General features: G+C 46.8%; 1 protein-coding gene across 1 annotated transcript; it reads right to left on the reverse strand.

Moving 5' to 3' along the window:
• Positions 1 to 5802: 5802 nt before the first annotated feature.
• On the reverse strand, positions 5803 to 11598 carry LOC126045159 (T-cell activation Rho GTPase-activating protein-like). The gene is made up of 10 exons (XM_049815869.1): positions 11556 to 11598; positions 11405 to 11458; positions 10858 to 11278; positions 10439 to 10600; positions 10155 to 10264; positions 9640 to 9835; positions 9254 to 9412; positions 8919 to 8974; positions 8660 to 8832; positions 5803 to 6591 (listed from the first exon to the last, which is right to left on the reverse strand). The coding sequence occupies exons 1-10, from the start codon at positions 11558 to 11560 to the stop codon at positions 6545 to 6547; spliced, it is 1383 nt and encodes a 460-aa protein (XP_049671826.1). The 5' UTR covers positions 11561 to 11598; the 3' UTR covers positions 5803 to 6544.
• Positions 11599 to 22517: the final 10919 nt, after the last annotated feature.

The following is a 22517-nucleotide window of genomic DNA, read 5'->3' on the forward strand; positions in this document are numbered from 1 at the left end:
AATGTGATGAACTATTACCAAAGATACACAGGTATGACTAAGCAAACTAATTAACAATGCTGTTTAGCACGTCTCTTTATTCTGTTAATACATTATAATTTGTTTGCAACCTTAATTATTCCAGTTTGCCTCTTCTTGCGGCACACATCTGCACTTACTCAGAACTCGATTCTACCCACAGCTTCCTCTGGGTAAGTATGTTCCTTGCACCACAAGAGGACACGTAAAGGAGAGTGCTCGCAACAGCTAAGTTTAGTTTAGGGCCAGCAGGCTATCTCTGTAGTCAATGAAAGCCTTTTTTTCATCCAGAAGGTAAGTCCAAGGAGGAGCCAACTGTCTGAAGAAGCAGTCAGGCAGTGTTTTCAAAGTACTCAGATGGGGACTCGGGGACCCCGATGTAGAAGAGGTGTGTGCTCCAAACCTCCCAAAAGCAGTGGGTTAGAGGGACAGGGCAGGCTGAGAGCTGTACTCAGCCTGGAGGCCAGGTTAGTAGGCTGCCCACTTACCTTTTTTAACGAGTATTAGGTTTATTAAAGGGCTGAAAATGCAGTAAAGAACCATCAAGTGTCATAACTAATATCATCCTTATCTATAATAAACGCATAAAAGAATATATGTTCTCAAAATATCCCACAGCATGCATGTGTCACTGCCTTGCAGTTGGATGTGTTGAGAAATACACACCAATAATGCAATACGGAACATATCTTCCTCCACATGTTAACTGTCTACTCTCCTGACATTTTAGGTTATGCTGTTCTCCCTTCCAGTTGAAAATGTAACTAGATACTTCACTTCTAACAGTTTTAATCCTAAGAGAATAAGTAGTATACTGGTTTTATAAATCAAATTAAAGGCATCTGCACTGTTCTAATAGTGGGATTGCTTAATTCGTATTAGATGGTTTTGCTTAAACTTAGAAAATACAAGCTCACCTTTCAGAACATGCATTGGAAATGTTGTAATAAAAAAGGCTTCCATAGACACTTTTGTGTGGTAGTACTAATTCGTGTGATCTGGCAGTAGAATGACTAAGCGTATGGTTTTGTATCACTTATCTTTAACCACTTTAATTCTAGCTTGAATACAGAATCATACAAATTCTCTCTGTACAAGTATTGAAGAGACACTGGTACCTTCAAAGGATTTTTCATCTCATCCTAGAGTAGCAGAATAGGAAAGCTGGATTGCCCTCGATGTTACTGTCTTACACTGTTGATCATAAAGAGAGTCTGGATGACAGGCTTAGATGTGAACAATTAATTTTCTGGTGGAGAAAGCTAGGTGACATGAACCCTGTTGGGAGTTGGGGCAGCCACGCAGACTTTGCACCCCCCAGATGATAACGATTCTGCTGAGCCTAAAGATCTGCAAGAGGGTGACGCGTCCCCTCAACTCCCGAACCCCAACCCTCTTACGGAGGGACAGAAACGAGCTAAATCCTTCTGGGGTGGATTAGCCGAGGAGGCCAGGGGCGCCGCGGAAAAACCAGACTCTGAGGAAGTTTGGGTTAGTCCACCGCCCTACGTGCCCCAAGGTGGCGCCGACCAGAAAGGGAGAGGGCGGGGCGAGGGTGCCTATGGCGGGAACAGGGAGGAAGCGCTGGCATTGACGGGCGCACATGGATGGGAGGGGGAGGAGAGCGAGAGCGAGAAAGGTGGTGGGAGTGACCGGGAAGGGGAGGGGAGCCAATCAGGGCGGCCATCTGGAAAAATGCCCTTGTAGGGCAAACCCCTGGCGGAGCAGAGGGCGGGGCGAACCAAGAGGGAAGGACGAGCCAAGAGGGCGGTGCAAACCCAGAGGGAAGGGCGAACCAAGGGGGAGGGGCGAGCCACGAGGGAGGGAGCGGCCCACCCGCCAGGGTAGCGGGCGGGGCCGGAGCCCGACAAAAAGGCACGGGAAACCGGAAGCAACTGGTCAGTCGAGTTGCGACGCCGGGCAGGGCGCTGGGTCGGATGAGTGGCTCGCAACCGATTCAAATTCAGAGGGAGATGAAACGGAAACAAACAGAGTTAAGAGCCAAAATATTCCTATCCCAACTAAAGATAAACCGTGAGGGGGAGAAATCCCTCTCACGGACTGGAGGAAAATAAAGATCGCATGTGCCGACTGGGCCCCATCAGCCGTGCTAGCGTTCCCGGTGACGGATGGGGGACAGAGGGTCCACTCGCCCATAAACCCTAAGGATATACAAACGATTGTCAAGGCAATCGCAGATAAAGGGCTTAATTCTGCCATGGTCTCCACCCTCATAGATGGTGTCTTCGGGGGAGATGACATGCTCCCGTTCGATATAAAACAAACTTGTAGACTGATCTTTGACGGGGCAGGGATGATTGTTTTTAAACAAGAACGGAAGGAGAACTGTGCGAGAAAACTAGCCCAAGTAACTGGGGCGGATCACCCGCTACATGGCTCCAGCCTACAGCGGCTGATGGGTACGGACGGACCCAACAATGATCACCCCCCAGGCACAGGCCCAGGGCCTGCGGGCCCATGAAGTTACGACAACTACTCGTGCGGCTAGAGAAGCTATCCGCACAGCCTCTAGAGTTATTGCCAAGCCATCGCCATGGTCCACAATAAAACAAAGTGAAAGCGAGAGCTTTACGGAATTTGTGGACCGTCTCCAAGCAGCGGTCGACTCTTTGGCCCTGCCTGCGGAGGCAAAAGGCCCAGCCGTAGCAGAATGTTTACGTCAGCAGTGTAATTCAGCAACCAAAGAAATCCTACGATCACTGCCAGTGGGGTCAAGTATTGCGGACATGATTAAGCGGAGTGGATGCTAGTCCTGACGGGGCGAGGATATGCTGCTATCAGAAAAGATGGCAAAGTTAAGTGGTGTCCGCTTAAGTCCATTAAACTGGACCTCCCGAATAAAACTAATGAAAGCTGTGAGTTTTCATCCACAGGACCAGATTACCGGACGTCCTCGTAAGCCGTACACCCCGGTGGCAAGAGAGGACGACAAGCCGACAAGCATCTTGTCCACGCCTGAGAATTCCACACTGGCAGAAACCAAGCGACGACGACGTAGCCCCCATGGGATGGAGCTGCGATGCCTTTGTGTGGTCTTGATTTTCCTATCATAATGATCATGGTAGCATTGATTCTCGGACCCAGTATATTGAATAGGCTCGTGTTGTTTCTAAGAGCCGGCTAGAAAAGGTTAACATCATGTTGGTAAAATGCCGACAACTGTTTTAAAAATGTTCCTGTTCAAAATTTCCTTTAGCTGTCCCCAGTTATACCCTGTTACTCCCAGTTACCCCCCAGCTACCTCTTGTTTAGTGTGCCTTACGTTTTCTGTTCGAGTTTGTGATGTATATACTTTTAAGATCGTTGTGTTTTCTATCCAAGGTTACCATATATATACTCTTTTAAGACTGTTATATTTTAGACAATTTAATTACGCATAGGGAGTGGGGAAATGTAGGTAGTTAGGGCCAGGCAGCCGGAAGATATCGCGCTGTACGGAAAGATAAAGCCCCTCTCCTGATAGCCAATAGCGTTTAGTTTATGATGCAAGCGGACGGAAGTGATGTTGTAACCCCAAGTTATATAATGCTGTGTTACGCACCAATAAACGCCATTTGCCGTCCACCACATTGGTGTCTGCGAGCTGATGGACCGAGCGACCTGGGGTTGGTCGCCGTGCCGTTCCTGAACCAGGTCTCCACGCCTCCTTAAGGCGACAACTTTCTACTCTCCTGACATTTTAGGTTATGCTGTTCTCCCTTCCAGTTGAAAATGTAACTAGATACTTCACTTCTAACAGTTTAAATCCTAAGAGAATAAGTAGTATACTGGTTTTATAAATTAAATTAAAGGCATCTGCACTGTTCTAATAGTGGGATTGCTTAATTCGTATTAGATGGTTTTGCTTAAACTTAGAAAATACAAGCTCACCTTTCAGAACATGTATTGGAAATGTTGTAATAAAAAAGGCTTCCGTAAACACTTTTGTGTGGTAGTACTAATTTGTGTGATCTGGCAGTAGAATGACTAAGCGTATGGTTTTGTATCACTTATCTTTAACCACTTTAGTTCTAGCTTGAATACAGAATCATACAAGTTCTCTCTGTACAAGTATTGAAGAGACACTGGTACCTTCAAAGGATTTTTCATCTCATCCTAGAGTAGCAGAATAGGAAAGCTGGATTGCCCTCGATGTTACTGTCTTACACTGTTGATCATAAAGAGAGTCTGGATGACAGGCTTAGATGTGAACAATTAATTTTTTGGTGCAGAAAGCTAGGTGACATGAACCCTGTTCTACGACACAGGAGGAAACAGCACTGGATTATGTCTCATGTTGGGAACCATGTCGACAATTAGTTGCATTACTTACCAGCTATAATCTCAGCCTTGCTTAAGGAGAGTGTTACCTCTGTTGGTATATACATAATCATTTAAAAAGAAAGAGATAGGCAGAGAGAGAAGGAGAGACAGACAGACAGCAAGGCAGGCTTGATTTCCCTTGAATGAGTGAACTCGGGCAGCAGTGGAGCATCACTGATATCTGAATCTCCATTCACAACTTTCATGCTTCAGGAGTAACAAACTCCTGAAGGCACCTCTAATAGCAAAACAATGCTTTGTAATCCTCTTTTGTATTAGAAGGCCTGCCTATAACTTCTGTAACTTTCCCCATAGAAGCCTGAACGGCTGTTCTCTGAGATACAAGAAGGCGAAACACAAATTTCCTCCAGTTACTCAGATACCTTGAACACAGAAACCAACAGAGTTTAATGTGAAGAATCTCACTTTTTCACATAAGCAAGCCTTTATATTACACATTTTCATTCTATAATACAGCACGTATCTCTATACTACATACACATTTAGACACCAAAACCACCAATGTAATGAGGTTTTTCTATGTAACTGCCGTATTTATCTAAACTACATTACAGACCATTCACTGCCTCCATTTCACTTGTTCCTATCTTCCATTAAAGCCTGTATAAGTTTACCTTGGAGGCTCTTCAGGACTTCAGCTTGTATGATTTTTATTGTTGTTGGTTTTTGTTTTTACAGATCTCAAAGCAAATTGCTCTTGAGCACTGTCAGGCTAAGGAGTGATATTGCGATATAGTTAACACACAATAGTTGTATCATCATTCCAGAATACCCGTCCAGTCAAACAGGGAAAAACTCACAGCTTGCCTGTGTGACGTAGCTACGTATACACATTCTTTCTAATATAGTAAGATAGGCAGAGAGGACCAGCATTTCAAGAGTGGTATGTGCCCCCACCCATATGCTTGTATGTTAATGCAGTATGGAAATCATTTTAGTGTTTGCTATCAGTTTTCTCCAACCTGGAGAAAATTACTTCAAATGAATGCAGTCCACTTTACTACCTACGTACTTACAGGCAATTCTTGCAAATAAATACGTGCCTTTTACAGCATGTGTTACTGGGTAATAGTAAAAGTGCAGTGACAGGAGCCTTTTTAATGGATGTTGTGCTCTTGGTAGCGACAGCACCGGGGTTTTAAATAAACCAGTTGCAGTCGGCCGACAGCTTGGGAAAAGGTGCGTTTGCAGAGTGTCACGTAATGTGGTTGGCATAATTCTTGCCAATGATAGTGAGCATAAATGCAGCAGCACCACTTCTTCCAGCTAGCTGGATCACAAGGCACTTGATCTGCAGCTCGAAAGTGGTATGTGGCTCTACAGTATTTTTCATGTCAAATGAGAAAGGAGTATTCAAAGATAGTCAGAATATATAATGACTGCATTTGAAAGGATGGATGTACACAAGGTATCTTAGGTCATGTCTACCAATACTTGTCAGTACAGTCACCTGTTAACATTAAGGTGATTCTAAGCTTTTGGGGGAAAAGTATCTCAGCTTCCTACAGAGTGTGTAATTACACACTGTTTAAAAGGAAAAGTGGAACATCTTGGAGAAATGCCGCTTCTGTTCAGTCTCTGACTGACAGCACAGCGGCCGTCCACTACAATCAAAATGCCTCTGATGATACAAATTCTGAAAACCTTTTGAAGAAAACACCACAGCAGTCCTATCACGCCATAGAATAAAATGAGTAAAAGTGACTTAATTCAAAGATATCATTCCTCCCAAGTCCCACTGATGTCATGAATGGTTAGATCATCCTTCAACTAGTTTATGAGTGACAGCACAATATTGCATCATATTGACCTTCTCTATTCAGTACATAGCTACTTACAGTGGAAACTCACTAATTGGACCTATTGGCTGAAAAACCCATTGTAAATTTTTGAAAGTTGCAAATTGGTATGTGAAAAAATAATGCATTAAATCCCCTCAAGTGTCCTTTGTTCAGTTATGTTGACAGTTATGGCATATATTATTCATTAGACTTCATATCATGCTGGTGAATGTTCTGGAAAAAATAGTAAGTTGTGATCTCGTTTCTCTGAAGCTCCTCTAGACCATCCAGCTGAGTAAAAAGGGTGACAACATGAGGGTGCAGTAGGTTTTCACTTGACAGAACATTTATTTTCCTCAGAAGAGTAGTCTGACGAGCCATCAAGGTGTACAAGAATCAGGTCAAATATGACGCATCTCTTCCATAATCTTTGACCTTTTGCCTTTCCCTGATGGGGGAAGAAACCAGACAGGAGTTAGAGACAAGGGTGAGAGGAGAACAAGCAACTTGTGCTTTGACATGAAATCCACTACCCATTCATAGTAGTACTCCTCTGCAGGAGTACCCTCATAGCTGGGTATTAGGGATTGGTATTATCATCCTAATAATTTAAATTGTGGAAGTTTGGGGAGGCTTCAGTGGCCACAAGGGCTTTTGACTCAACTGCTGTATAAACCTATGCTTAAATGACCAGGCCTGGATACAGCTGCAACAAGAATGGAGGGTAAAACTGAACATGAGTAAAGCAAAAGAAAGAATAGCAACAGAAATCAACAAGTGTGTACAAATCACAGAAACCATTTCTTACTGAAAATGGCGAAGTTTTAATAATATACCAAAGATTTCCTTGATGTCAAGAGACCTTTCAGGACCAACAACTGACCACCAAACTGTTTCTGCATTCAAAATCCTTCTTTAGACTTCAGTGGCAGCTGTAGAGAGGCAGGGAGAGCGCGAGAGCGCCCTAACGTGGCTGAATGGCTAAGTCTGGACTCCTAGGGAAGGACTTATGCTGCCAAGCCAAAATCCACAGTCAACCCTTGCTCCCACTAAAATCAATGATAGCTATGACAGAATGAGAACAGGGGCCAGATAATCGCTCATCATTGTTTCCCGTGTATGTACAGCTCCTTCCAGGTGTTTCTAAGTGTGTTCAGGAAGTCTTCATCCTCATTCTTCATGTTATGCCTTCTGAAATGGGCATATTAAACAAAAATAATGCACTTGGCTACACATATATTGTGGGGACCAAAATTCACTGTAGTTGCTTTTGTTCCTCTGTCATCACCATTTCTCTGAATATTCCAGCAAAGTTATTTCATGGCAGGAACATCCATTTGAACAGTAAGTTTGGGTAATATATCAGAGAAGGAAATTTCTGAATGTAGAAAAAGAACAAAGAACAGAAACACACAGCACTTACAGTCAAAACTAAACAGCTTGGTTCAAATACCTCAACTCGGATTCTAAATATTGACAGGGAACATCTCCCTCCAACACGCAAGATTGCTAGACTAAGCATAAGTCCCTAAACCATGCTGTTAAGAAACAGAATGCAGTGGATGGATGGGTATGAAGGCACTATCTGCTGCTTACAGAGTTCACAAACAGAAGAAGAGAATAAGTCATTTCTGTGGATGGCAGTGATCTCTGTGGTTTTTGGCACATCCAGGACAGAGGTTCAAGGCTGAACATAGGTTCCTGTATCCCTATTGTTTGATTTTTTTTTCTACATACAAACAGAGTTTGTTACTTGTATTTGTGCTTACAAAAATGGTGACACTGTGGCATTTTTCCCCTACAAGAAAGCTGTAAGGAAATGACATGCGGACTAGATGTTCTTCTCAACTTGATGTCAATCCAGAATGAAAATATGGAATTGTTCACACAAATACGGGTGATAAAAACTGTTCTTTATGCTCAAACCTCTAGATTGTAGACTCTCTAAAAAGAAGAGATTTTGGCATCTAGTGTGAACTTTTCCCAAAAGGATGTGACAACAGCATCCTTCACTGAGGGACATCTATACTGAAGTGCTGCCTTTTTGAAATGAAATGAAATGAAATGAAATATATTCAGATGACAGCTAATGTATTTGTAGTGGCACTAAAAGTGAAAAAAAACAAGTCAGAAATTTTGCTTTGCTTTCTTCCCAGAGCAGACTGACACATTGCCCAACTCATACTGGTAACCAGTGGTACCGTAGATGTCTGCAGGATAGAAACAATTGGTATTTTTGTGACATCTTGTGGCAACTGGTATCATGCTTCCTGTTTTCTTTCAATTATAAAAACTGTATTAACGAATCTGGGGAGCTTGTTTTTTCCATTTAAGAAGATTAAAGAACTCTCTAACCCTTCTCCAGTGTAGTCAGCACAGTCAATTGTTCAGGCAGTATGTCCAAAGTGTTAGGGGTACTCATCTAATGAAGTGTCCTTGCACCTCAGCAATATTTCCAATACTCAGAGCAGCGTTAAAAGTCGAAAGATGGACAGCAGGGTCGGTCTGTTACGCACCTCGGCTCCTTGTTCTTCTCGCCCTGCCCAGGTTTCTGCGGTTGCCCATTCCCGAGATCTCAGTCGTCAGCTTCTGCCTTTTGTTCACAGGCTGGCCATCACTCTCCTCTTCGCAGCTTAGTTTTCTCTTTCTGTTGGAGTGTTCTTCCTTTTCCTGCGAAGAGCCTGGCAACCTTTCCATTCAATAGTATTGTTAGACAGGTAAAGCCATGATAAACATGAATCAATTCTCCTCTTAACCAAAGCTAGCTCATTTTACCTTCTCTCCCTAGACGAGCTCTTCGGGGGTTCGCTTTCTGGAGCGACTGGAGGCACCTGCAATGGAAACGTGGAAGCTAACAGGTGGCAAGGACGTACCTGCCCGATTGCTACCTTAGCTCTGAAAGGCAGATCCCGGGGATGGGTTTGCTCAGCTCAGCTGAGCCACTTCTGGTGGGATCATCGCACAAAGCGGGATGGCCAACCCGCGTCAGCCTCGCTCTGCGCTTTTGCAGAGCTGCAGGCCGGTGGATGATCTTGCTTGTCCCGGCGGCAGCAGTCCCACCTCCTGAGGGGGAGGCTTTTGTTGTCACACTGTTTCTGGACCTGACATACCTCTGCTGTTCCTGCTTCTGCCCCCGGTGCTGGCGACTCCTCGGCCGAAGCACCGGCAAGCCCAGCTGCCTCCTCCTCCTCCTTCTCCTCCTCCTCCTGCTCCTCCTCCTCAAAGAGTTCCCTGTGGTGCTCAATGAGGAACTCCACCAGCCGCGTCACCTGCACACAGCAAACCATTGCTTTCCACCTGGGTGGCCGAAGACGGGTCAAACAGCCTTTGCCACTCCTGACCCTCGCTTCTGTGCAGAAAGCTGCAGCTGTGGGGCTGCTCTTCCCGGCAGCTCCCCCACGAGCATTTGCTGAAGAGAGGAGGCAGCCTGGTACCTCTGAACAGCAAAGCTGGGGTGGGTCCAGAAGGCCGTAGCCGGCTGGTAAACACAGCATACCTTGCCCGTCACCTGCACCAGGGCGTCCAGGGGGAGCGTGTGCTCCTCGGGTGGGCTGAGGAGGTTTGGCCCCACGCAGATGGCCAGGTTGCCCGCAGTCATCCTGCTGGTGGCCACGTTCCTGCTGATGTTTTGCAGCAGGGCCAGCAAGCGCTTGAGCAGGAGGAGGTTGGCCTCGGGCAACTTGCCGGCCACCCTGAGGGAACGGAACAGGAACGCAATGTTAATCAACTAGACGTTGTCAACACAGGCCTCCCAGGCTGATCGCACCCAAGGCCACCCGAGGGAAGGCTCCCTGGGCACGCCTGGTCTCCAGCAGAGGGACTGCCTTTGCCGAGATACGGCCATCTCCCTGCCTCCCTCCCTGCCCTTCTGGCAAGAGACCCCTTGTGGAGCAGCCCCCAAGAGGTGGCTGGCAGCAGAAAAGACGGCTTTGTCAAGGGCGCCTTCGTTTGCAGACAAGTCCCGCCCTCTGCCATTCCCCGTGGAGCAGGCAGGCTGCTCGCCACACGTACTCCTTCAGTCCTGCCAGCTTCTCCTGCCTGCTGGACTTCTGCAGGGCGCTCATCCACTCCTCGTAGAGCTCTGCCTCGAGGAGCTTGGAGGGGATCTTGCGGAGGAAGTCCTGCAACGCCAAGGGCTCCGGGTGAGTCTTGGACCACCGCCGCCGGGAGCACAGGCAGCATCCCCGGCACTCCGGCCGACCAGCGGGCGGCTGGGTTTTGGCTCCTGCTCTCGCAGGTGCCCATCGGCACCGGCAGAGCCGGGAGCTGCCGGGCTCCAGGTCAGCAGGGTTTACCTTCAGGACGACGGCCAGCAGGTGCGCAGGCTGGCTTTCGAGGCGGACCTCCGCTCCGCTGTCGAGGGCCTCCCTGAGCTCCCGGGAGGCCCGCTCGCTGGCCGCCAGCCGGAAGATCCCCTCCGTGGATGGCCCGTGCTCGTGCAGCAGAGCCAGCAGGTCCTGCAGGGGACAGAGGAGGAGAGCTGCTTGGCTGGAGACAGGCCCTGGGGCAGGCGAACCTTCCTCAGGGGCAGGAGCAAGTGTGGACGGCTCCACAGCTCTCACTGGGGCGGGGCGGGGCGGAGGGGTGGCTGGAGGTGGGCGACGTGGGGAGGAGATGGCTTTGTCCCCGAGCCCCACCCGGGGTCCCTCTGCTGGGGGCACCACCTCTCCGGAGGAGCCAGCGGGGTGGGGACCCCCTGCCCAGGCTTGCTTACCTGGATGGGCTGGGGCAGCGTGCCGTCCTGGCTGCAGAGAGCTGCCAGGGGCCGGCCAAAGAGAGCCCCCCCGCCTCCAGAGCCCGACGGCCCGGGCACCTCTGCAGCGGCCGAGGTCCCTCGCCGCGCAAAGGGCCAGGGCAGGCCCATCCTCCTCCTGCGGGTCCCGCCTGCTGCCAAGGAAAACCAAGCAAAAAACCCTGCGTGGAGAGGTGTCCTTTGGGAACGAGGGGCAGAGCGGTGGGGACGGACGCGCCCCGCGGGAAGGGCAGCAGCAGCCCCAGTGCAGCACGAGTGCCCGCCTGCAGGAGGAGGAGAGGAGGGACGTCCTGCCCCCGTCTTCTGCGAACTCACCAGCCACGTGGCCATGTCCACGCTCTCTTCCAGAGGGGACGGGCGGCGGCCGCTGCTCCGCACCAGCCTGCAAGACACGCGCTGCGCTCGCCGAGCAGCCCCGCTGCAGAAAGGGCCCCCGGCGAGCTGCATCGGCCCCTGGCCGTGTGTGAGAGGTGGGGAGGGCTGCGACTGCACCCCGAGCGATCCTCACCTCTGCCTGGCGCTCGACCAGCCTCTCCAGGCTGCTGGCGTGTAGCGTCGTCGCCTGGGCAAGGGGAGAAGAGCAGAAGGTGAGAAGCGGGCACCTGATGCTGGGCCGGAGCAGCATCCGGGGGCAGAGCGGAGCCAGGAGGGACACTCACAGCATTGCGGCCGCTCAGCTCCTCCAGCAGGAGCTTGATGGAGGGCAGCTGGGTCACCCGGGCTCCCTCCACTCCTTCTGGCGGCCTGTGCATGGGGAAGGGGCAGAGAAAGAGCCGCGTGAGACCCAAGCCGCCTTTTCTCTCTCCTGCCAGCCTGGGGAGCACTCCCGAGGCGCCCCGCCGCAGCCGGGCAGCGCCCGGCAGCGGGCCGGAGAGCAGCGGCAGCGGTGAGGACGGTGCTGGGCAGGTGTTGGCTGGACACGGCTGGGCGAAGCAGCTCCGCCAGCTCTGCCCGCTCAAGAGCGGCCCGCAGCCCTGGGGGCAGGGGAGCGGTGTGTCCGCCTCGTACGGCTACACCTGGAGCATCCCCCGCGATGCGAGCACGGGCCCCCCCGGGCTGCTCGGCCAGGCAGGGCTTACCCAAGGAGCGCGCTGACCCAGAGCTCCTTCAGCGCCCAGCAGCTGCAGAAAGAGCGGAGAAAGAGCCTGAGCGCCCGCTGCTCCCCAGCCTGCGGGCAGAGGCGGGCGCCCACTCGGCCCTGCCCTGTGGGGACGGCCACGGGGGCGGGACGGAGCCCCGTGGGGCAGGACAGAGGCGCTGCCCAGCCCTGCCGGGGACCCGGCACCGAGACTCACCGGAAGGTGACGACGCAGAAGCCGCAGGGCCAGACGAGGACGAGGGACTTGGTGGGCTCGCCTTCCTCCTCGCCAGCGGCATCGCTGGCTGCCCCCTTCCTGCTGGTCAGCACCTGCAGCTGGCCCAGGGCCAGGCAGAGCTGCGGGCGCGGGGCGCTGCCACGTCTGCAGAGCGGAGCGGCAGGGAGTGAGCTGGAGGTGGCCGAGCCCGGTGGCTCCCCTCCGGCGTCCCCCTGACATGGGCACGGCCGTGGGCGCCTCCAGCACCAGGGTGCCGGGGGCCTGGGGCTGCTCCTTGGGCATCCCTGCCCCGGGGCCGGGGCTGGGGCCGGGGCCGGGGCCGGGGCCGGGGCCAGGGCCAGGGAGAAAAAGGCAGGCGGGGCCTGCCGCTCTTACTTGGGCTTGGCGATGACCAAGGCGTCGCTAAAGAGGAGGAGGTCCCTCTTTCTCGTCCCACGGCCCTGGGTCACCCGCACGCGCTGGCGGAGCAGCGGCTCTGGCGACGCGGGGACGGGCGCGCACTGCTGCACGGGGTCAGGGTCGTCCCTGCAGAGCAGACGGCGCCGGGCGTGAGGAAGGCGGCTGCTGTGGGGTCCGGCTGTGCCGGCGCATCCCCGAGCCACGGGGGAAGCCTACCTGGACCCGTGGCAGCAGTTCGCTTGGCCCATCCTGCCGAGGTCAGGAGAACCCTCGCGTCGGATGTGGCGGTGGGGCTCCGGAGAGTGCCCGGCCGGCCCGAGCGAGGTTGCCAAGGGGGGCAAGAGTGCTGGGAAGCGCTGCTCGGGGAGAGCTTGGCTCTCCCCAGTGCTGCTCTGTCCTCGCACAGCGCCGTCCCTGCAGGTTCTGTTGTCGCTGCCGGGGGCAGCGCCAGGTCAACACGGCATGGCATTGTGACCTCAACAGTGGCACCAGGAGGGGCACTGGGGGCTCTCCCCACGATGGCCACGTCTCTCTGGTACTGGGGAGCCCAGGCCTGGGCACAGCACTGCAGGCATGGCCTCACTGGCGCTGAGCAGAGGGCAAGGGTCACCTCTCGCCAGCTGCCGGCAAGGCTTTGCCCAGTGCAGCCCAGGGTACCGCTGGCCACCAGCTTCGGGCCAGGGCACCTCGCCGGCTCCTTGTCAACTTGGTGTCCACCAGGTCCCCTGGGGCCATTTCTGCCACGCTGCTTTCCAGCAGCTTGCCAAGGCGCTTTTGGTCACGAGTAGGTGCGGATGTGTCCCGGGATGCTTCATGCCATCCTGGCGCCAAGCAGTTGGTCCCACGCTCTCTCTGCAGGTCTCCCGGTGCCACTGTGGTGAGGGGGAGAAGGGCATCTTTCCTCCAGCCAAAGCAGTGGCCCAAGTGGAAGGGCTCTCTCTTGTTAGGGGACAGGGAGAAAGGGGATGGATGCGCTCTGGTGACAGAGTCGGGAGATGGCATTTCCAGAGAACTCCCACCTTTGCCTTTTTCCCTTAACCCGAATTTAGGCTTGCATTTACTCATATGCAGGAAATGTGTGCAGTCATGCTTATTCTGAAGCCTAGATTTAAAATCCACTTTAGCTTCAGTGGAAGTAAGGTGTGAACTTAAAGTGCTTTTCTGAAAAGTAGATTCCAAAGAGTTCTTTGAATAGTATATGTTTATAAAGTATTAAGGTATGAGAGGGTATAAGAATGATTAACAGAGTTATGCTGGAGCTGCAAAGCTGAGTATAGACTGAACTGACCTGGAAAGCAGGCATGTTTTTATAGCAGGTGTTAGTTCTGGCCTTTTCCTGTAGAAAATACTGCTACCAGGAGAGGGAGGATATGTTGATATTAACCTAATAACACATCATGTTTTAACCCCAGCCATCAACTAAGCACCATGCAGCTGCTCACTCATTCCTCCCTGCTCCCAGTGGAATGGGGAGGAGAACTGGAAAAAACTTGTGGATTGAGATAAGAACAGTTTTAATAGTAAAGTATAATAACGATAATAATAAAATACAGTAATAATAATGCTAGTAATGAAAAGGAATATAACATAAAGAGAGAGGAATAAAACCCAAGAAAAGTGATGTACAATGTAATTGCTCACCACCTACTAACCAACGCCCGAGCAACAATCCACCCCTCCTGGCCCACTGCCCCCATTTTATGCACTGAGCATGATGTTCATGTGGTGGAATATCCCTTTGGCTATTTCAGGTCAGTTGTCCTGGCCATGCTCCCTCCCAGCTTCTTGCACTCCTTCTTGCTGGCAGAGCACGGGGAACTGCAAAATCCTTAACTTAGGATAAGCGCTACTTAGCAACAAGTAAAACATCAGTGTGATATCAACATTATTCTCATACTAAATCCAAACCACACTACTGTACCAGCTATTAGGAAGAAAATTAACTCTATCCCACCTGAAACCAGGACAAAATGTTGTAAGGTAACCATGCCATTGTTAAGTGGTCTACAGGTTAAGCATAAGAAAGATGTTCTGGAGACTGACCAGTGTCATGACTTCTGACTCATGTCCTGTCTTACAATAAATATGTGCACAAACACCAATGAGCATCAACTTCATTAGGAATATGAGAATGGTGGTTCTGGGTCAGAGAATGGGTCTGTGCTTTTTCTAGTGCTCTCCTTGGCACTGCCCAGCAGTCAGCTGGTATATTCATGGGCCTACCGACAACCTGCCCAGCCTCTGTTTTCTGGAGAGCTGATGACTACATATGTGAGAGACAGTAGACAAAACCTAGTTATTCATATTCTTTCAGAGAATCTGAAGTTGTATATACCTTTTTTTGTTTATATTTACATCAGCACTTCAATGGTGTCAGACTAAATGGAAATTCTCTACCTAACTGCAGCAAAAGTTGGGCTGAGCTCTCAGATAGTAACCAGCCATTGGTTAACTTTGGATTTGAAATACAGCAAACTGTGGTGCAATAGGAAATGGAGACAACTAGGGACGTTAGTTGTATTTTCTGGAAGGAGGTGGAAAATTTTCTAATGAAAATTTTTTTATACTATTAGCATGGAAGTCGTAAGAGTGGCACATGACAGCCAAGTATCTTCGTTCAGCTAAAGTAGCGGAGGATGCACTGGGTTTGTTGCTAAGTTAGAGCAATAGCAGCTACTGCTTTAGGCAAATGGTTTTTTAGAATTAGAAGCCATTACTGTCTGAAGCAACACATTTAGAAAATGACTCTACATGAATAATTAGCTCACACAGCAAAGCTGCAGCTACCTGATAGCACAATATTTTTCCCACTTTGGAAGTTTTTTTATTTATCAAAAACTTTCCAATGGTCATCACTGCTAGTTTATTCCCTGTATGACAAATAAGTAGTAAATGAAGGTGTTTTCATATATTGGAACAATCTGCATGTTTACGTTTTCTACAGCTGTTGCAAAGATGTAATTGAAACCCTGAAGAGCTTTTGCTTTTTATACTACTGAAAGCCATGCTAAACAGCTTTTTGCAAATTTCCAGTTTGGAGAACTGCAGAGTAATTATTCAAGTGTTTATGCAGAAGAAAAAAAAACCACTTCCTTTAGAGACAATATTTTGCTGCAGATTTTAGTTCTCTCTTTTCTGTTTCGTCTGCCTTTTCTCCAGCTCAAAAATGTCTACTTCCTTAGAAATTGTTCTCATTCGATATGGTAGAATATCTTTGTGTAGTAGCTGAAAAGGAACTGGACCTGTCCTTTACCAGTTGAATACTGCACTAAATTCTCATTTCCATAATGCATGCTGCTTTCCTTTACTTATTAAAGAAAATTACCAAACTTTTTGTATTGTTCCCATACAGCCTCTAGGGACCGTGTATCAATCTGAATGTGTATGGCCCAGCATTACTTTTTGCAACTGAGCTAAATATCTGTGCCAAATTGTATCATAATCCAGGAATGAAAATAATAGGGATGACTTACTTGACATATATTCCCTGCAGATTGTTATGACCAGCTGCAAGTAAATGTAAAAAATACAGGTAGTTCATATTTCTAATTTAATCTTTGACATCTCAGTAAGTCATTGTAATATTAAAATTATTCTCACTATACTTTCTGCATGAAAGACCAAAAGAATATATGTTTTTAATAGAATTTACGCAGGAAAGTATTGACAAAAAATACTAGAGTACTCTTAATGTTTGGTCCTACATCAGACATGCTGAGATGAGTCTTAAAAGCTCACCAGAGAATTCACATTTGCCTCAGTGCTCTTAGTAAAAGCTGTAATTATCTGTATCTTTTCAAAATGCTTAAAATGAAACACAACCTAATTCTCAGTTATAGAACAATGTAGTACAGCAAAGACATTATCATCTATTTTTTCATTATAAGATGCGGGTGCATAACCAGGAAGAACACTAACACAATTATTTCGTAGTAAACCTTTACAGTGTATAACCATTTAGTGGAGCAGCGAAAATCAGAACTTACTCTGACTTTATCACAGCAGAACACTTCTGTTGTATAGGTAGACAAAGACCTTGACTTTCTGGGATATTTTCACTCTGACAGTCCTGTTTCCTCTCCTTTAATTGTCAGGAACCTCACTACCCAGCGATTTTTGTGGGGGATTAGGGTTAGCCTAATTGCTCTCCCCTTCACTCTTGACAGCATTAGTGAGGCTAGCATCTCCAGCGGAGTCCCTTGGGCCTTACTGCTGCTGAATAATGCATGCCAGAGCGCTGTACCCCAGAGCAACTTTTACCCACCCATAGGCAGGGCTTAGCAAAGAGAAGTATGATCCCAACAGGGGCTGAATGTAGACTGGGTAGAAGTAGGCAAGGTTGGCAATGACCTAATTAGGCACCATGGGACTAAGAGGGACCATAGACTTTACATGGCCATGCCTAGTCCTTGATTAAAGAAGTCCAGGATTTTTGCTTGGATTTACTTCATTGAAATATTAAAGCAGCCATTGACACCTTTCAAATTTTCATCTTTTACAATTCTCTAGTTTTTTACAGCTGAAACGTAACAGCTGAGGAGAAACTTCGAAATGTGTTGTGACAGGGAAGGGCATACTGCCCTCTTTACCTTCTGAAATTTTAAGTGCTTAACTGTTCAATTGTATATGCAGTTCAGGGGAAAAGCAAATGGGGAGAAATGTCAGTGGAGCAAGGGGCTTTTACATGGGAACAAGTATGCCATGTCAGGCAAAAGGTTCTTCTAGCCCAGTATTGTCTTTCTGGAAGTGAGCAATAGGGAAGTTTAAGGAAGAAAGAGAGAAGTAAGGGAAGAATGCAAAGGCACATAAATGTAAAGCAAACATGTAATGGTATTTCCTACTCTTGTTCTTACATGCTAAACCAGTAGCAGTGTCTTCACATCTAATAATGCTTGGTGGATTTCTAGTCCATGACTTTTTATGTAGTTACTTTTCAAACACCTGTGAATTTTTGATATCTCCAACATCTAGCAGTAGTGAATTCCAAGGCTTAGCTATATCATGCTAAAGAGCTTCATTCCCCTTTTTGTTTTCAGCCTGCCACATAATTTCATTTGATGACCACTAGTTCTTGTATAGGAAAAGAATAACCATTCCTCATTCACTTTCTCCCTGCCATGACTTTTTTAGCTGTCTGTCATATTGTCCTCTTAGTCATCACTTTCCCAGGTTAGAGCCCTTGTCTAATAGGTCATTCTTTGTTATTCCCTGCCTCTGATCAGTCTTCTGCTATTTTAATCTTCAGTATGGTTCCTTCTCTTCTCTTTGTGGCTTGCAGAGCTCACAAATGTAGCTACACTGACTCCTTCATACACACTCCTGTAATTTAGGATCTGGAAGTAGGAAGCTGAACTGGGTCAGAAGTCTGTTTGCTGTTGTATCTCAGAATACCCATTAGCAGGTATCTAGGGAAGCCTATAAGACTAGACCATGGTTCAAGAAGATTTGCACTTTAAACCTCAGGTTCATGCCCTGCACTTTGTTTTTTTGTTCCTTTCTTAAATGGCGCAAGATTTTGACTTGTCCAAAAAAGCAGTTTTTAACCCTCCTCCACCCCAGCTTTGACCCTTACTGCCAGTAATAAAGTAAAAAGGTGGCTCAGTCTGCTGATTGCATGTTTTGTTTCTTGGGAATCTTAAAAACAGGGAGAGATTTCCATTAAGAGAGATTGCCTGATATTATAAAAAGCTCTGCAAAGTAGACGAGCCCAGAATAATAATTTACAACTATTTATTTCAAGGATACATTTTTTATATTCACCCTGAAAAGTAGTTTCCTGGAAAAAAAAACTTTGAAGTCTGAAGTTAGCCCTGCTCCAAATTTGTTCTGCAGTAACAAATAAATACAGAATGCTGCAAAATGCAATTAACATAACAGATCCTGAACTGACGACTGTGTTAAATATTTGCTGAAGCCTGGTTTGGGGCAATATAATGGTCTGGGCAAACTGACAAGTGTCCACCCCCTATAGACCTTCTATTAAACTCATAAACCTTCACTGATTAACATTTTGGTGACCTAAGAAACTGATCATACATACATTTAATGACTGTACAAAGGAATGAATCACTTAAAATGCAATTAAAAACTGCTGCTTCAGCATGGATCTTTTAAGTCAGTTGGAAATAATTAAATTCAGGATGATTTATTGAAGAGATTAATCTTTCAGTTAGAGTTGGAGTAATCTACATGACCTCTTCTGAAGAAGATTGCTTACTACAGTTTTAATGGATACAGGATGAGCTAAGATAGTGTTGCTTGCTTTTGCTACCACCCAATAGACGTTCTGCCTCAGTACCTTTTTTGTATATGTAATTTATTTTCACTGGCACATACCTAATTAGGCAGTATCATATTCTGAACACTATCTTTCTTGATGCAAGGGTTTTATAAAAGGCAAGCCCTAAAGAATCTCACAGATCAGATCTTTCCATCCTTTGCAGCACACTTCAGCATAATACTGAACCATAAATTGTTTGTTGGTTGTCAAATTTCCCATTGAAATTGTAAAGCCATGGGAAGTTAAATATGCATGTAAGGTCCTATTGATTTCCAATTAACAAAGATAATGTCTATAATCTGTGGATATGGCAGGCACAATATTCTAATTTCTCTGGGAAACAACTGTTTGTTGATTGAATTGAATGTGTATATAATCATAAATTTGAATCCACATAACACAAAGGATGCTGTTTGTATTAGTTTTTGACTTCACAATTTTTGGTACACAAATAGGCCTAACTTCTCTGGCAAACAGTAGAAAACAGTTAACTTTATATATCTACCCTGAAAAATCCCTGAGAAATTCTGTGTGCATGTTTCTCCTCTCTTTCTGTAAGTTCTCCCCAGCACAGTTAACTCCCACTTTGGCTTAGCAAAGCAGACTGCTTTGGTCACATCATGATCTCTGACTTTTTATGGGTTTCAGCCACTTTCAGCATAATCTTCAGACTGTTGAAAGCATATTCATCTCCAGTTCTTCCTGGAACCAGCTTTTAGTCTTATAAATAATAAGCTGTGTCATGCCAGAAGGAATCAAGCATTGCATTTCCTACATAATTCTTTTGAGGATCCAAATTGTTTTATATTGTTTGATTTCATGTTCCCATTATCAGCTTCCTTACATTTCATTCCCAGTATACAGGGAGGACAGCAAACTAAGGCAGACAAGATAGCTGCAGAAAAATACCATCAGTTATGCATGACAGTCCCTTCCTCAGAAAACACTTGAGCTTGAGGAACCCTCTGTTTTCTTTCCACGTCACACATATGTCTCACATAATACGTGTCAGATAAATATCTTCACTATAGCTGATATGTTTGCTTAAGCTAACAAGAAGGAATTTCTGGAATGTCCGTTAGCAGGATCCCTTCCTGAAGGGTCCTTTGTTGTTGCACTAATTTTCAGTATCTTCTGTCAGAGATATAAAAAAGTACCTTGAGCCTTTCTGTTGTTAGGAGCTGGCATGACAAAGTAATAGCAAAATGATCGCATGAACTAACCAGAACAACTTTCTGCTGGAGTGAAGCTAAGCTTTCTACACACTATGATGCATGTGTTTTTAAGCTTCTTTTGCTTGCTCTACTACATTAACACTGCTACAGTTTTAGCTGCGCCCCCTCTTCCTTTTGCTCACAGTGCACTTCATCACCTACAAGACTGTATGATCTCTTACTAGCCCCGAAATCTGGGCAATCAGCACATACAGAGCTTGATGGCAGAGCAGCAGCTGGGGAACTTGCAGTGCATGCTCTAACTTGGGAATACCAGTCTGTGTATAAACAACTTGCAGTTTAATAATCCTACTTTTCAATAAAACTTGTTTTCTCTCTTTATCAACCAGTAAAGCCTGGCTGACACAGGAAGGAGCAATCTTGCGGTAATGAGATTTCGAAAGACAAGTTAAATTTGTTTGTATAGAAAAGGAAGGACATGAGAAGTAGGAAGTGCTGAGAAGAACAAATAGGATTATGAGAAGTTTACAGGCTCTAACAAGCTCTTCTGACACCAGAAGGGCCCCTTTTGCACAACCTCCAACTCTAGGCTAACACAGCAAACCAACATGTGACAGAGAGCACCTCCATGTGTGCCTTTTTCTGCAAGAAGCTCTTTTTCTCAGATGGTCTAAAAGTTTGGAGGGGAAACTTCCACCCTCAATTTAGTTACTCTCAGAGATTGTTACAGCATTCGCTCTTGGCAAATCCAGCCATCTCAGTTTCTAGAGCTATAAGACCCATGAACAAGGACTTTTTTCTCAGTACTACCAACTTTTGTGTTAACTATAGATGTGTAGCTTTTGAAGTTTCCCCTCATTTCTCCGTCTACCTCCAGAATTTTATTTTAAGCTAGGGAAATTAGTTTTCCTACGTTTCCTGCACTGTCACTACAGTAAAACAGTCACTGTCATGGGTGACACAGACCTTCCCTTAGACTCTTGCTCTCCATGGATCATGTGGGAATCCTGATGTAAGTCTCCCAAGCAAAATTAGCAACATGAACACCCCAGGGGCTTCAACTGACCTATCTGAAAAACGAAGGTAGTATTTAACCCTGCTTATAAGGAACTTGGAGATGAGGAGTGCTAAACTGATAGACATAGTAATCACCAACTACCCAGTGGTAGGAGCTCTCTGCTTATATAGGCTCTGCCTTTGCATGCAAATAAGCATGCTAACTGCAGAACTAACTCTCAATAGAGCCATGTAATTTTGTATGATGTCCTTTATCCAAGGCTGGTAATGCTGCTTGCATCACAATAGCTCGTCTAGGATTGGAGTCACTGGTTAAGAGATTTGCAGAATAACAGAATGTTGAAGGTTGGCAGGCACCTCTGGAGACTGTCTGCTTCAACCCTATGCTCAAACCAAGGTCACCTAGACCTGGTTGCCCAGGACCATGTCCAGATGGCTTTTGAATATCTCCAAGGATGGAGGCTTCCCAACCTTTCTGTGCAACTTATTGCAGTGTCCAACAACCCTCACAGTAAAAAAAAAAGTGGTATGTTCAGACAGAATTTCATGTGTTTCAGTTTGTACCCATGTGTTTCAATGAATTTGTGCCCAAATTGGTGGTTCTGCTTATAGTGTGGGATTCATATCACCTAGAGACTGATGCAGCAGACTTAACGTAAGTCTCTAAGGCAACGTCTATATAGCTAAATAAAAAAGGGCCAGGTACAGACTGAGTTGTGTCTATACACTGTGGGACCAGCCCCCCCTGTGGCCAGTGTGTCTGAGAGTGAGTTAGAAGAGTCCCAAGCAGAGCCAGGGAGTGAGATGAGGGGTAACCTGTGTGGGTGATCAAGGACCAGTGCTTGGGCTTGCTCGCTAGCACTCTCTTTGCTGCATAGCTGCACCCTGTAAGAAGCAGCATTAATTTCCCCCTAGAGATGCCTGAGACATTAGTTACACCCATAGTACTTAACATCCTCATCATGCAGAGGACTTCATGCCATTAATGTAGCATTCCCTTGGCTCCTGAATGTATAGTCTCTAATGAGGACACAGAAAGGGAGAGATTTAAAACACGTACTTTCCATATATTATGGGATAGGTACTGAGAATGTAATTTCTGTCTGCTTATAAAACAAACAGCATAGTAATAATACCTAAAAATGACTTTATGTTCCCTATTACACGAAGTTGTTGGAGATGGGTAAGCTACAACAGAAGGAGATCCACAAAATTTCAAATCCAGAAGAAACATTGATTATTAGCTGGTCCAACCTACTGTATATCACATAATTTCTGCATCAAAACACTAATTTTAAGGTGTAGAATAAATGTTTTAAACTCTTATAGATCATTTTAGTAAGTTCAAGTTATTAAAACCATTTTAAGTTATTAAATAACTTAGTTTATGGATAACAAGGCTAAAAAATGCTCCGTCTTTTCAGGTCAAAATTT

This window comes from Accipiter gentilis, chromosome 13 (assembly GCF_929443795.1).
Source record: "Accipiter gentilis chromosome 13, bAccGen1.1, whole genome shotgun sequence".
NCBI lineage: Eukaryota > Metazoa > Chordata > Aves > Accipitriformes > Accipitridae > Astur > Astur gentilis.

Coding starts and splice junctions, on each gene's coding strand:
- LOC126045159 (XM_049815869.1), bottom strand. Junction 10,601..10,857: donor CGCTGCCCCAGCCCATCCAG/GTAAGCAAGCCT, acceptor TGTCCCCTGCAG/GACCTGCTGGCTCTGCTGCA. Junction 6,592..8,659: donor GAGAAGAACAAGGAGCCGAG/GTGCGTAACAGA, acceptor TTCCCCCATCAG/GGAAAGGCAAAAGGTCAAAG.